General features: G+C 41.0%; 1 protein-coding gene, 1 long non-coding RNA gene and 1 other non-coding gene across 3 annotated transcripts in view; 1 reads left to right on the top strand and 2 right to left on the bottom strand.

Annotated features, from left to right (window-relative positions):
* Window positions 1–15,640, top strand: part of PRIM1 (DNA primase subunit 1) — a 34,148-nt gene extending 18,508 nt beyond the window's left edge. Inside the window, exons 7-13 of the mRNA XM_070740684.1 lie at window positions 2,194–2,303; window positions 6,153–6,229; window positions 7,678–7,798; window positions 9,773–9,842; window positions 11,494–11,585; window positions 13,444–13,542; window positions 15,394–15,640. Of these exons, the coding sequence (XP_070596785.1) occupies window positions 2,194–2,303; window positions 6,153–6,229; window positions 7,678–7,798; window positions 9,773–9,842; window positions 11,494–11,585; window positions 13,444–13,542; window positions 15,394–15,413 (589 nt within the window). The 3' untranslated portion in view covers window positions 15,414–15,640. The remainder of the gene's footprint in view (window positions 1–2,193; window positions 2,304–6,152; window positions 6,230–7,677; window positions 7,799–9,772; window positions 9,843–11,493; window positions 11,586–13,443; window positions 13,543–15,393) is intronic.
* On the bottom strand, window positions 1,289–9,877 carry LOC139161491 (uncharacterized). The gene is made up of 3 exons (XR_011558116.1): window positions 9,650–9,877; window positions 6,126–6,217; window positions 1,289–2,254 (listed from the first exon to the last, which is right to left on the bottom strand). It is a non-coding gene; the product is annotated as an uncharacterized lncRNA (long non-coding RNA).
* LOC139163319 (U6 spliceosomal RNA) lies at window positions 12,145–12,249 on the bottom strand. Its single transcript, XR_011558469.1, has one exon. It is a non-coding gene; the product is annotated as a U6 spliceosomal RNA (small nuclear RNA).
* Window positions 15,641–15,917: the final 277 nt, after the last annotated feature.

The raw sequence follows: 15,917 nt of genomic DNA, 5'->3' as shown, positions 1-15,917 counted from the left end.
GCCGTGTAGGGGGCGCACATGCTTTGTGCTTGCATGCGCAATGCCAAACACCCTCCTCCCCCCCAAAAAAGGCCCCCAAAAAGATGGCGGTGGATGCATAGTGCCGGAAACTTGGCTTCTGCGCATGTTCAGAAGAATTTCTTTTTTTAAAAGATGGTGGCACTCTTGGACCAACAGTGACTGAACCGGTTCTATGACGTCATTGTGACATCACCAGCGGGGCACTACCATTTTGAGGGAACCGGGAGGAACCCACCTCTGGTGTACAGGTGCCATAAAGTGGAACTTGGTGCCTTCCGGTTTCCATTTTAAATACAAAATAAACAAACACACACACACACACACATACATACATAAATTTGAGTAGGGAGCCTCCCAAAAATTGTTGATTTGCAATTTCCCTTGTTTTGGGCAATGATACCTGTTACTGTTCAACAATAGTGAGAAAGCACAGATGCTTCCCTCCAAGCTGCAACAGTTTTTGAATTGAACTGAGAGCCGTAGGGTTTAAGGACGTTTGGCCTAAGAAAGAGCTTAGACTTATTTGGACTCGAGTTGCATCAGATCAAATAAATGTATATACAGTAATCCCTCGTTTTTCACGATGGATGCGTTCCAAGAGCGTGAAGTAGAGGAAATATATTTTTTTATGTATTTAATGAGTATTTGGACTTTAAAACCCACCCTTTCCATTAAACAGTCTTTCTATAATGTTTCTCAGCTGGAACTACATGTAATATCCTACCAGTTTCTTTAATAGAGTACAGCAGTACTATAGAAAAATTTTATGAATTTTTAATGGATTTAAAATTTTCAATGGATGTAATGGATTTAAGCCCCCTTTGAAAACCCGCGAAGCAGCGAATCCACAAAAGATGAACCGCAAAGTAGCGAGGGATTACTGTAGATAAATAGATGTGCCTTGTGGCGGTATGAATCAGGATAGATGCAATTCTTGATGTGGCTAAAGAGGAGACCAATATTGTGGCCATCTGTTTCCAACTCAGATTCTGCTTTCTAGAAGAAGCATTGACAATAGATTCTGAAGCTTTTAACCACAGGGAAGCTTGCTGGCAATTGCCAAGGGTGATTTACTTATACTTAATACTATCCTGATGATAGTTCTGGTTTGAATGAGCAGGTGAATAAAGGTCTCCAGGCAGTGATACTAAAGCGCTGGTTAAAATCTTTCCTCTAATCCGCCCAATGCTGACATGAAGAAACCAGCTTAGACTTAGAAACCTTTAGAATAGAATAGAATAGAATTTTTATTGGCCAAGTGTAATTGGACACACAAGGAATTTGTCTTGGTGCATATGCTCTCAGCGTACATAAAATAAAATATACATTTGTCAAGAATCATGTGGAACAACACTTAATGATTGTCATAGGGGTCAAATAAGCAATGAAGAAGCAATATTAATAAAAATCTTAGGATATACGCAACAAGTTACAGTCATACAGTCAACATGGGAGGAAATGGGTGAAAGGAATGATGAGAAAAACTAGTAGAATAGAAGTGCAGATTTAGTAGAAAGTCTGACAGTGTTGAGGGAATTATTTGTTTAGTAGATGTGTAATTTAGTATTATCAGATGATATATAATAATATTTCACACTTTTTACATTACTTTGTTGCATAGGACAGATGTCCTGAAAGAAGTGCTTAGCATTTTTGAACTATCTGAAAAATAAAGTGTTGCTCTTCCCATGCCTTTTTGTCTTTATACTTAAAAGGGGTGTCGATGTAGAATTTGCTATTTTTGCACACTGCCATAAATGCTGTAAACTAAAGCCTTCAGTTTCAAGCAGGAGCAAATTAAATGCCAATGAGATGATTTCAGCAGAACTTTATTATTTTACTTTATTATTTATTCATTTGTCCAATACACAAATACATAGGAAGAAAAATAGACATGTGGTAATATATATAAGGGTAAAAGCGAACTTAGAGGAGAGGATATATGAAAGGAAGAGAATACATATGATAGGTGAAAGAAAGGAAAGGAAAGACAATTGGACAGGGGACGAAAGGCACACCAGTGCACTTATGTAAACTTGTTTTATTTATAAACTTGTTTTATTTTTCCCTGCATGAGAAAGTTGAATCTGCCTGACGTTCTCTCTCTTACAAGAGCCTAAAACATGCAGCAGCCACTTGTTTCTCTAATGCTTTCCTCTCTTCTTTTTTCAGAGCATCATTGGATATAGTGAAACGTTACTTCAAAGAATATGCTCTCGTTAGTCAGGATATACTTGGAAATAAAGAAAAATGGGAAAAGCTGTTAGCTTTGGTTCCAGAGAATATCCTTTTGCGATGGTCAACGATGGAGTCGAGGTTATTCAAAAATAGGCAAAGAGCATATTTTTTGTATGATTATCTGGCCAGACTACCCATAAATGTTCAGGACAATGTGTAAAACATAATCCAGATGTCCATAGTATAATATAGCGGTTCTCAACTTGTGGGCCATGACTCCTTTAGGGGTCGAACAACCCTTTCACAGGGGTTGCCTAAGAACAGCGGTCCCCAAACTACGGCCCAGGGGCCACATGCGGCCCGCTGAGGCCATTTATCTGGCCCGCGGGTCTTTTCCAAGGCCACACTGGAAAAGCAGTGAGAACGTCCCCCTCAATCTTATCTCATCCGAGGTAAAGTAAGGCTTGCTGAAAGCCGAGCTGGGCACAACACATACACGCACACACCCGCCTCCTCCTCCTCTTTGAGTTGCTAGCTCCCGTTTTCTGAATGGGGATTGAATGGGAGTCGGAGGGTGGAGGCTTGTCAGGTGAGTCCTCCACGGGGAGAGAAGAGGGAGGGTGAAAGAGGGAAGAGAGAGAGAGAGAAGTGGAGAGAAAGAAAGAAAAGGGAAAGAGAAGGGGAAAAGAGCGAGGGAAAGAAGTGGAGAGAAGGGAGGGAAGGAAGATAGGGGGAGAAAGAGGGAGAGAGAAAGGGAGGGAGGGAGCAAGAGAGAGTGAGAAAGACAGAGAGAGAGAAAGCAAGAGAGAGAGAGAGAAAGGGTGAGTGAGAGAGAAAGAAATAAGGTATGTGCATTGTGCATAGGAATCTGTTCACAGGTTTTTTTATAGTCCGGCCCTCCAACAGTCCTAGGGACAGTGAACTGGCACCCTGTGTAAAAAGTTTGGGGACCCCTGCCTAAGAACATATATTTCCAATGGTCTTAGGAACCGAAACACCGCTCCTCTATCCGTCTCCAGGCGGGTCCACTCACAAGCGGGAACTTCTGAGCATGCCCAGAAGCCAAATTTCTGGCGCTTGCATCGCCATCTTGTTTTCAGCTGTTTTTTTTTTTGAAAAAATTACACGCATTCATGAGGTGCAGCCACGTAATGCAGGGGGAAGCGAATTGGCAGTGAGGTAAGTTAGCACCCAGTCCTGAGTTTTCTAATTATTTTATGGTTGGGGGCCACCACAACATGAGGAACCGTATTAAAGGATCACAGCATTAGGAAGGTTGAGAACCACTATTAAGCATCTGAATTGTTGCAGTAGCCAGGAAGTAAAATTATTTCTAACAGAATGTAATAATCTCCCACTCTCAAAAAAACCCTCATCAATACAGAATCTTATTAATTGGCCAAAGTATCTCTCAGGCAGAAGCAAGTAAGCTTCTTGGACAATATAATAATAATAATAATAATAATAATAATTTATTAGATTTGTATGCCGCCCCTCTCCGAAGACTCGGGGCGATCTCCCTTAGACAATTTCTTCACCTCTGCCGCCTTCTTCTAATAGACTGTGTGTGGTTGTACTTGATATTTGGTTGTGTGACATTATTTATGAGAGACGGCAGACAAGATTAAGATGGAGGGAGGAAGTATAGTAAGAAACCATCACTGTTTGAAAACGGGATAATTTTGCTTATTTGCAATAGGCTGGCAAACCTATTAAATTCCTGATTTTCAACTACAACTCCCATAGCAATCGTATTTCAGCAACAACTGATACCCTAAAAGGAATCAACTCCTAAGATAACCTTTTCCCAAAATATTTAGCAGTAGAACAGGATGTTTAGATAGAAAAGGTCAAGAGTAATCAGGCCCGTGCTTTCCTTACTGGTCAAATTTTCTTCCTAAAGAAAACTTTTGTGGGGGAGCTGCTCCAAAATGTTAGATATATGCGGAGGTGGGGGGGAGTGTGTTCTTCCCATCTTATTAAACTCACATACAAAGTTTTGTATATACAGTGGTCTCTTGACTTTCGCGGGGGATACGTTCCAAGACCGCCTGTGAAAGTCAAATTTCTACAAAGTAGCCCCCTACCTTCTTTCCTTCCGGGAGGCTGGGGCGGAAGCGGAGCTTTTATTTAAAGAAGCAGGGCGGCTGGGGTGGGTGGGGAGGAGGAGAGTTAAAACGCACAGTATTGTACATCAGGCAAACCCTTAGTGTGCAAAAATATCACGGAGTATTTATTTAATAATATTTTTTGAAAACCCATGGTATAGACTTTCCGCTAATGTCAGACCTGTGAAAGTCAAGGGACCACTGTAATTTAAAGCAGGGGGCTCCAACCCTTTTGACCTCAGGAACCACCAAATGCATGATGCTAAGTCCCGTGGACCACTGGTCGGGGGAGCTCAGTCGCTTTTCAGGCTTACCTGTCTGCTTCTGAGAAAAAGTGCCTGGTTCAGGCACACACCTTCAAAACCTCTTTTGTGTTTCTTCTCTCATGAAGCTTGGTCAATCTGAGTGAAGGAAAACGAAGATGGCCAGACTGACGCTGGCTTGCTGATGTTGGTGGGAAAGTCAGTCCCATATTCCAGAGTTGTAGCTGTAGTCCCTTCCCTGCCCCCCCCCCTGTCCCTTTCCTTAACTTCCCCCCCATTCCTTTCCTTTTAGAAACATAGAAACATAGAAGTCTGACGGCAGAAAAAGACCTCATGGTCCATCTAGTCTGCCCTTATACTATTTTCTGTATTTTATCTTACAATGGATATATGTTTATCCCAGGCATGTTTAAATTCAGTTACTGTGGATTTATCTACCACGTCTGCTGGAAGTTTATTCCACGGATCTACTACTCTTTCAGTAAAATAATATTTTCTCACGTTGTTTCTGATCTTTCCCCCAACTACCCTCAGATTGTGTCCCCTTGTTCTTGTGTTCACTTTCCTATTAAAAACACTTCCCTCCTGGACCTTATTTAACCCTTTAACATATTTCAATGTTTCGATCATGTCCCCCCTTTTCCTTCTGTCCTCCAGACTATACAGATTGAGTTCATTAAGTCTTTCCTGATACGTTTTATGCTTAAGACCTTCCACCATTCTTGTAGCCCGTCTTTTCTCCTTTCCTTCCCTCTCCTTCTCCCCCTCTCCCTTGTTCCATTCTTCCCTTCCTCTTTTCCTTTCCTATTCTCCCCTCTTCATTCCTCTCCTGCACCCTAGTGAGGCGCTGTCCCTCATCTCCTGCTGCTTGGGGCTCAGAGCAATGAACCACATCCAGGAAGCACTACAGCAGAGAGAAGCAGCCATAGTCAGCCCTAGCTTTGCTATCTATTGCAGATGCTAGATCAGCCCCCTACAAACGCTCGTCTCTCGAGGAGCCCCGTTGCTTCAGCGTCTCAAGATATGAGTTTCCAGGAAACCAATCTAGTGTCTGCAATGGACAGCAAAGCTAAGGTTGACCCCGGGGGCTTCTCCACTAACAGGCGGCCAAGCTAACTGCCTGAAGAACTTTTGGGAATCAAAGCGCTGAAGCGGAAGACACAGGGGAACTTTGGCTGGGCTCATTGAGAGAAATGCAAAGAATTCTCTGAGGTCCACCAAAATTTTCTCACGGACCACCAGTGGTCCTTGGGCCACCAGTTGGTGACCGCTGATTTAAACCATCAGTTCTGAGCAGACTTAATTGCAAGTGAGATCCATTACAGCAGTGGTTCTCAGTCCTGACTATTCTGGGAGTTGAAATCCCCGCATCTTAAAATTGCCAAAGTTGAGAAACACTGGTGGGAGAGAGAGATGGTTTGGTTTGGAAATGGGCCCATCTGACTTACTGTATACCAGGAACAGAAGACTGATGTGCAAGGTTTTTTGAGAGAAAGCAAAGCTATTCCCCTTGGAAAGAGTACAGAAAGTTGGCTATTTCGCTTCAGAGCCTAACCTGGAAAGTCCTTAACAATTCTGCTACCAGATCAAGATTGTCTTCGTTCAGAATTCCGTAAAAAGCATAATTCAGAGCAGCGCTGGGAAGTTCTGGAAAAAAAGGTAAAATAAATAGTACATATATGCAAAATTAACACGGGGGTAGAACTTTGCTAATAGGCAAGGCTCTTATTTTAAGTTGTAGTGCTGAAAAGGCCAATAGCTCAAGACTTGGGGGTCTGGGGATGCTTTGCTATTAAATCTCAGTGCTTCTGCCTTCTGAAGTTGCCCTGGATTGGAGAGCACAAGGGCCAATTGTGGGCCTGTGAAAATCAATAATTGGAGATAAAATGAGAATCATTAAGATAGAAAGTTGACATATCCAGAATACAGCTACACTTTCTATTTTTAGTATGCTGATTCTCCCTACTGCACTTTCTTCCACCGTAAAAGCTTTATTTTTAGCTTGTTGAAAACAGCATCTGAAGAGGGAGCCACAGTTATTCTGAAAGCTTTTTGGTTGCTGAATTATAAAAATAAACCAAAAAAAACAACAGTGATTGGAGAAGAAAGCATATTAATTCAGTTGATAATCTGCAAATATATATCAAAATGATGGTGATGGGGTATCTTAGTACAAGAAATGCTTGGGATGTTCTAAAATACAGCGTTCCCTCGCTTTTTGCGGGGGATGTGTTTCGAGACCTCCCGCGAAAGAATTTCCGCGAAGTAGAGATGCGGAAGTAAATACACTATTTTTGGCTATAAACAGTATCACAAACCTTCCCTTAACACTTTAAAACCCTAAATTGCAATTTTTCATTCACTTAGCAACCATTTAGATTATTATTCACCATGTTTATTAAAAAAAATATTTATTAAAAGCAGACGAAAGTTTGGCGATGACATATGATGTCATCGGGTGGGGAAAACCGTGGTATAAGCGAAAAACCCGCAAAGTATTTTTTAATTAATATTTTTGAAAAACCGTGGTATAGACTTTTCGCGAAGTTCAAACCCGCGAAAATCGAGGGAACACTGTACTCCCAAATTCAGCCTCCAAGATCTCCAAACAAGAAAGAGAGAGACTCAAACTTGGTATCTTAAAAGGCAGGAAGTTGGTTTGCTTGGGCAATACAGGTAGTCCTCATTTATGACTACAACTGAGCCCAGAATTTACGTTGCTAAGTGAGAAATTTGTTACTTGCCCCATTTTACGATTTTTCTTGCCACATTTGTTAGGTAAATTAGTATCATGGTTTTTAAGTGAATCTGGTTTCTCCATTGACTTGTGAGAAAGATAGTCATATGGCCTTCAGACGTTACAACCATCAAATACGAGCCAGTTGCCAAGCATCTGAATTTGATCACATGGTTGTGGAGATGCTGCAACAGTCGTAAGTGTGAAAAACAGTCAGAAAGTCACTTTTTTCAGTGCCGTTGTAACTTCGGACAGTCCCTGAACAAACTGTTGTAAATTGAAGACTACCTGTACTGAGTTAGCTAGACACCTAGGCATTGTCTTTACTTAGGCCAGTTTATATTTTCTTTTCTTTTTTCTCATTCTGAAGAAAATGGTACACTCTGAAAGGGAGATTATGCTACAATACTGTTTTCCCCGCCTGGATATAAACGTTAGCAAAGGCATCAATCATTTGCTGAAGAGCCCTTTCAGCGTTCACCCCAAAACAGGTCAGTTGCTGCACAATTCTGCATATTTCTTTTTGATGGAAATCTGACGAGGGCCTCAAATGACAGGGAATGTTGGAGCTGGAGGTGGAAACGTGGGGAATTAATTTCCACCCTGGAGATCACTATTTGATATTCAGCCCCTTGCTATCTCTCAGCCTGCCTTACTTTCAGGCTTTTTGGGAAATAAAATAAGGCAGGAGTCCCCAAACTTGGCAACTTTAAGACTTGTGGATTTCGACTCCCAGAATTCTCCAGCCAGCACGGTTGGAGAATTCTGGGAGTTGAAGTCCACAAGTTTTAATTTTGCCAAGTTTGAAGACCTCTGAAATAAGATAATGCTATGTATGCAAAATTGTGCATAGAGATCAGGGAGGATTTACTGGCAATCATCATTAGTAACGTGTTTCCCTTAAAATAAGACCCTGTCTTATATTTTTTGAACCCCCAAATAACTGCTTGGCCTTATTTTGGGGGAGGTCTTATTTTGGGGTGTGCGGAGCAAGGTGGGTTACTTTTGCCTGATTCCCAGATCTGTCTTCTTAACCCTAACCAGAGGAAATGGCGGGGACCACCTGCGCATGGATTTAAATATTTTCAGAGGGTGGCTTATTTTTGGGAAAACGTGGCAGCAACATACTGCTTTGTCTAACGTACCAGTTGTTCCTTCTGCTGCTTCTGAAATGTACATTTCCCTGTTAGTGTTTTCAGTTCTGAGTTGTGGGAAGAAATAATGCTAAAATCCAATGTGATTTGATGCCTAAGGGTGTTGTTTTGTGAAAAATAAATAGGTCCTGCATATAATGCTAAGATGCTGTAATGCTGTAACTATAGAAATGGGCATGTGGTCTCTATGGAATTTGTGAGTTTTAATCTAAATAATATTTTAGATTGAGAATCCTCTTAAACATTAAATAAGTCCTAGATTACTATGTCATGTTAGGAAGAACAACCAGGATCCAAGGGCCAAAAAACTGATAAACACTTTTTTTTTACTCTTTTGTATTAAGAGATTAAATCTTGAAGTTACTGTTTTGTTTCCCAGGGTGTACTTTGAGTATAGGATAATACAAGTAGTACTTGACTTATGGCCATAATTTTATAGTGACCCCTAAATTTATGTTGCTACGTGAGACATTTGTTAAGTGAGTTTGCCTCAGTTTATAACCTTTCTTGCCACCGTTGTTAAGTGAATCACTGCAGTTAAGTTAGTAAGACGGTTGTTAAGTGAATCTAAATTCCCCACTGACTTTGCTTGTCGGAAGGTCACAAAAGGAGATCATATGACCCCAGGACACTGCAGCTGTCATAAATGAGTCAATTGCCAAGGATCTGAATTTTGATCACATGACCCTAGGGCTGTAAGTGTGAAAAATAGCCATAAGTCACTTCTTTCAGTGATGTTTTAACTTTAAACAGTCACTAATGAACTGTTGTAAGTTGAGACTGACCTTCCCAAGGTCTGGAAAAGTTTCCATGTGGACATTTAGCCAGTTCATCATGGAGCTGTTCAGAAATGTAGTCCCTTGCTGCATGCTTTTTCTCTTCCCACTAGTAGTCTTTAAACAAGGGATCTCCAATCCCCAGGCCACAGCCCACTACTGGGCCTTGAACCCTTCGGAACTGGGCCGAGGAAGTGGCAGGCGAATGCTCACGAATCTCCACTTGTGTGAGCAGCGGGCAAGCACATGTGTACGTTCCATTTGCACGAGCAGCATGTGTATGTGCCCACCCCTCACACAAATGGAGCTGTGAGTGTGCAAGCATCGGGGAAAACACATGTGTACGTCCCATTTGCGCGAGCAGCATGCGTGCATGCTCACCACTCACATAAATGTGCGTGTGCGAGCTTACCACTTGCACAGTACCGTCCCCTCTCGTCCTCTCCCATCCCAACGGCCGGTCTGCAAAGCCAGAAAGGTTGGGGAATTCTGCTTTAAAGGAAGCTGTTGTAATGCTGCTTTTGATCTCTTTCAGGACGCATTTCGGTTCCAATTGACCTGAAGAAATTGGATGACTTTGATCCATTTGCTGTCCCCACTATAGGGTATGGGTCATCTCTTTGGGATTTATGGCAAACATGCGCCTAGAAAGTGTAGGAAAGAGATAGTGCTTAGGTTCACACAACACATTAAGCTATGGCAGGGGTCCTCAAACTTGGCCACTTTAAAACTTGTGGACTTCAACTCCCAGAACTCTACAGCCAGCTATGCTGGGAGTTGAAGTCCACAAGTCTTAAAGCTGCCACGGTTTGAAGACCTGTAAGCTGTGGTTTCTTTATCCGCTGTTTTGTTGCATAAAAACAATTGGTAGGATTAAACATCATAGAGCAGCGATGGCAAACCTATGGCACGGGTGGCACATGGAGCCATATCTGCTGGCACACGAGCTGTTGCTCTAACTCAGCTCCAACATGCATGTGTTTGCTAGCCGGACATTTTTTGGCTTGCACAGGGGCTCTGGAAGGCATTTTTGGCTTCCAGAGAGCTTCCGGGAAGATGGGAGAGGGCGTTTTTACCCTTCCCCAGCTCCAAGGAAGCCTTTGGAGCCTGGGGAGGGCAAAACATGAGCCTACTGGGCCCATCAGAAGTTGGGAAACAGGCCGTTTCCAATCTCTGGAGGGCGGGACAAACTGTTTTTGCCCTCCCCAGGCATTGAATTGTGGGTGTGGGCACTCAGGCATGCGCCATAACACATGCCCGCGCTCTTTCAGCACCCAAGGGAAAAAAGGTTTGCCATCAATGTCATAGAGCAGTGGTCCCCAAACTACGGCCCGCAGGCCACATGCGGCCCACTGAGGCCATTTATCCGGCCCGCCAGTGAGTGACAAGAGCACAGGGAAAAGAGAGAGAGAAAGAAAGAAAAGGGAAAGAGAGTGAGGGAATGAGAAGTGGAGAGGAATGAAGGAAGGAAGGAAGGAGAAATGGAGGGAACAAGAAAGAAAGGAAGGAAGAATGAAATGGAGGGACAGAGGAAGGAAGGACTGGGTTTTGGGGGGGGTGTTAATTTTTCTCTCAACATACATTCAAACAACACAGTGTACCATCTAATTTTCCATGAATAAAAGATTTTTTTTCTAATTTTGTCATCCAGTTACATTTATTTTCTTTTAATTAAATTCCCTCCTTAATGTTCCTTCAAAAAGTGCAACACCAATTACAGTATATTTCTAACTTATTAACCATTATGCCAAAGTGCTTCCTTCTTTCTTTATACATTTTTCATAAGCCAAGAAAACCTTGTATAGCCCATCAGATGTCAACAAAAGAAAATTAAAAACAAAACATAAACATATATGAATTTCAGATCTTCTCCCCCCTCTAAATAGTACGTTCCCATTTTGTTTTTTACTTTAAAACAAGGTATGTGCAGTGTGCATAGGAATTTGTTCATAGTTTTTTTTAATAGTCCGGCCCTCCAACAGTCCGAGGGACAGTGAACTGGCCCCCTGTGTAAAAAGTTTGGGGACCCCTGTCATAGAGCCTACATTCACTCAGGCTCAAGCCAAAGAAAGTGCATAATATCACTGAATGTGATTAGCGTACCTAATTGGTCTCTTCAAACACCAATCAAGAGTGGATCGATCCATTGCACTGCCTAAATTGTCACTTTACTGGATCCAAGCTCAGAGTGAAACAATTGCAATATAGGTTGGCTAACTTCTGTGGGATTTCCAATGTTTTTGTTCTGTTCCTTAGCCAACTCTGTCATGAGCTGGACAAGATTGGAAAAGATGAAGGGAACGGGAAGGAAACTGAAGGTCTACCGGAAAGCTCTCGGAAAAGCCGAGGTGAGATCAGGACAAAGCTTTTAGCCAGTTCTGTGGTCATTGGGAATGTGTGCCATTTCCTTGGTGCATAGGAAGAGAAACAGGTTAAAATGTTGTGTTGGTAGCACTAAATTCTACAATTGTGTAAAATTGCTCTTATTTTATGCCCCTGTATAAAGGTCCCACAAAATTATAGGCTGGAAATGTTTTTAATGTAAAGCTTTTTAATAAGATACAACCGCTTATTATTTTCACTGCCAAAGAATCCAATCAACTAATTTTAGATACCACTAATTCTCATTGGAAGTGTCATTTTAACACAATTTTCCCCCTCAGTGTAATCAGCAAACCAAACTTTATAAATCCACCAAGACTACTTCGGTTTTAATGCCTTTCCTTCCTTCTGCCCCAATGCTATCATTTGGTGACTTGCTGTTGAATATCGGTATGAATTGAAAGGGAAGTGAACATATCTTTTGTGAGAGTCTGGAGATCCTCAATCATCCAGGTTATGGCTGTCCCAAAGGTGCTTTTTCCAAAAACCAACCAGACTTTTTAATTGGGGCGGGAAGTCTTTGAAAATGATATGGAACACTTCATGAACTTGCAGGTTATCCTTGCACAGGGGCCATGCTAATCTTCTGTGTATGGTTCCAATTTTAGCATATGTGTAGCCAATGTCAGCATTTTTTTTTCAAAGAAAAAACAAAGTCCAGTTGCTTTTTGGAAAAACAGCTTTGGGATAGCATGTGTGAGAGATTTGCTTTTCGGGGAAGTGTGTGAAAGGTAGACATTTGACGAAGATTACTCCATTTGTTGTAAAAAATGAATACAGTGATACAGTACCTTGTCTTACAAACTTAATTGGTTCCAGGACAAGGTTCTTAAGGTGAAAAGTTTGTAAGATGAAACAATGTTTCCCATAGGAATCAATGGAAAAGCGATTAATGCGTGCAAGCCCAAAATTCACCCCTTTTGCCAGCTGAAACACCCATTTTTGCACTGCTGGGATTCCCCTGAGGCTCCGCTCCATGGGAAACCCCACCTCCGGACTTCTGTGTTTTTGTGATGCTGCAGGGGAATCCCAGCATCACAAAAACAAGTGCTTCGCTGGCATCGAAAGTCCAGAGGTGGGTTTTCCAGCAAAGGGAGCATCAGTGAAATCGCAGAATTGCAAAAACACCGAAGTTCTCGAAACCCCACCTCCAGACCTCTGTGTTTTTGCGATGCTGCGATTTCACTGAGGCTCCCCTTGCTAGGAAACCCCACCTCCGGACTTCCATTGCCAGCGAAGCGCCCGTTTTTGCGCTGCTGGGATTCCCCTGCAGCATCACAAAAACACGGAAGTCCGGAGGTGGGGTTTCCCATGGAGGGGAGTCTCAGGGGAATCCCAGCAGCGCAAAAACGGGTGCTTCACTGGCAACAGAAGTCCGGAGGCGGGGCATCCCAGCGGCGGCGGTGGGTTTGTAAGGTGAAAATAGTTTGTAAGAAGAGGCAAAAAAATCTTAAACTCCAGGTTTGTATCTTGAAAAGTTTGTATGACAAGGCGTTTGTAAGACTAGGTATCAGTAATAAGCAGCATAGCAAGACAGATGGTTAACTGAGATGCAAGAGGTCAGTTTTCTGAACTGTTTACAAATAGAAAAAATGGCATATTTAGAATTAAATCTGCATGTCCTTGGTGTCAAATCAGGAATGCATAAAGCATCTGGCCTGGAAGTGAGGTTAGTCTTTTTCATATTGATTGGAGCAAATGGACAGCTGGGAGCCAAACTTAATTCCTTAGTTCTGCTTAAGTAGTAGGGATTTTAAAACTTGAAAATGAAATGAGTCTTTCCTTTCTTCTTCCCTCCCTCCCAATCTTTTTTATTTTTAACAGATTATAAGAAAACCAGTCTAGCTCCGTACGTGAAAGTCTTCGAACAGTTCTTAGAAGAAATGGAGAAATCTTACAAAGGACAACGATCGAAAGATAGCGGTAAGGGCATGTTTCAGAAAAATGCCAAACTCCAACTCCCCAAATTGTTTTAGTGACATCAGGGTCGTGATGGCGACATGGGCAGCGACATAACTTGATACAAAAAAATATGCTGGGTTTTTTTCCTCTTTGTTATTGGCTATTGCTAACAGAAGCTAAATTCGCACATTACATTAAATGTGAAGTAGCTTTTTTGAATTTGACATTGTACTTTGTAAATGGTAGGATGTGGGAATTGGGCAACTATGGCTTCTTTAGTAAAACAGTTAAGCAATCTAGGACAATTTCTTGTGTGTTCAATCACACTCGGCCAATAAAAAAATATATTTTATTTTACTCTACTCTACTCCGAGTCTTCTGAGAGGGGTGGCATACAATTATTATTATTATTATTATTATTATTATTATATTATATTTACTGGTTCCTAATATGATTTGATTGCTTATTTGTACCCAGACTATCATTAATTGTTGTACCATATGATTCCTGACAAACTTTTATTTTATGTACACTGATATGCACCAAGACAAATTCCTTGTGTGTCCAAACATACTTGGCCAATAAAATTCTATTCTATTATTCTATTCTACTCTATTGTATTATTGTATTATTCTACTGTATTCTATTATATTCTTGCTTCAAGTTGTGAATTGGGTGGCTGGGTAGCTATATCAGGAAACGTATTATGTATTAAAGAAGAAAGAAGAAGATGATGATGATGATAATAATAATAATAATAATAATAATAATAATAATAATAATAATAATTAGATTTTATGCCGCCCATTTCCGAGGCGGCATACTTAAGGTTACTTGGGACAGAAACTCTTATCCTATTGATGCATGACCTTGAATCATAAAAGTCAATTCTGTAGCTGTGGGTTGTATAAATCATAAAATCAGTTTATGATTCAGTGCTATCATGTTAACTCAGAACATTTGGATAATTAAATAATCAAGAGAGGGCAATTATACAAGCCCAGGAAAGGGTAGGTCTACTTTAAAGAATTGCAAGTAGGTGCTATATTTGCAATCCTGTTCCACACTGAAGCACATTTTTTGGAATTTAATCCAAAGTATTGCTCAGTAATTTTGGCTTCATTTGATAAATACTTATCATAAATCCACTCTGGTTGCCACTTATTGCCTATTGTAAGGAAATTGTAGACATCTCCAAATTATTTGTGTTTTCAAGTTCAAAGAAGTTTTGCAAAATATACTTCACCCTCTCTAATACCTTCAACATTAACAACTAGATAGTCCTCGAATTACAACGGTTCATTTAGTGACCCTTCAAAGTTACAAAACCACTGAAAAATGTGATTGTTGACCATTTTTCAGTTACCACCTTTGCAGCAATTCCCCTAATCATGTGATCAAAATTCAGGTGCTTGGCCATATTTATGACCATTGCTGTGTCCCAAGCTCATGTGGTCACCTTTTGCGACCTTCTGACAAGCAATGTCAATGGAGAAGCCAGATTCACTTAACAACCAGGTTACTAATTTATCAACTGTGGTAATTCACTTAACAACTGAGGCTAACAGACATTTTGGACTCAATTGTGATCATAAATAAAAAAACTACCCGTTACTACCCATCTTCGGAGAGGGGCGGCATACAAATCTAATGAATTGAATTGAACTGAACTGAACTGAAACAGCCTCTCCAAATATGCTGGGCTACAACCCCTATCAGTTGCCATTTTTATTTCCATGCAGGAAAGGTATTGTAGTTAATTCCTCTGCAGCTTGGAGGAGATTGACATAATTTATTCTATAACATATTAAGTTTCTTCACATTATGCCTTAATTGTGTTTAAAATAAATTTTTCCTTTTTTTCCTTAAAGATATGCAGATGGATTTCTGAAGTTGGAAGACATGGTGCATTGTCTCAAGGCAGCTTCATGTGGCCAGATAATTGTATTCAAATACAGCAGAACTCTTGACTCTTGCTAGGTTTGTGCACAGATCAGCCATTTACAGACAAGGTCAAAGCAGGCTTTTCTTGCTGAAGAAGAGACGATAAAAGTATGAATAGCCATTCAGGTTCCAACAACTGAGCACCATATAAAATAAATACTTGATTTTGCATAACATGGGAGTATATAATCAGAGGGATACACATTTATCAAACAGGAAACAATAGGGGTTTATATTGCAGCATGCAATATGTAACATACACATTTATGCTTTATTTAATATGACATTACAAGTAAATATCAGGCAGTTTTGACTGGTGACTATGGTTTTTAAGAATTTCAGGTAATCCTTGACTTACAATGGCCACTGGGACCGGAATTTTCATTGCTAAGCAATGCAGTTATCAAGTGCATTAGCATTGCTTAGCAACAGCAATCCCCAGCATTACCAT

This window comes from Erythrolamprus reginae, chromosome 2, assembly GCF_031021105.1.
Source record: "Erythrolamprus reginae isolate rEryReg1 chromosome 2, rEryReg1.hap1, whole genome shotgun sequence".
NCBI classification, from domain to species: Eukaryota; Metazoa; Chordata; class Lepidosauria; order Squamata; family Dipsadidae; genus Erythrolamprus; species Erythrolamprus reginae.
This window is presented reverse-complemented; position numbering and strand designations above follow the sequence as displayed.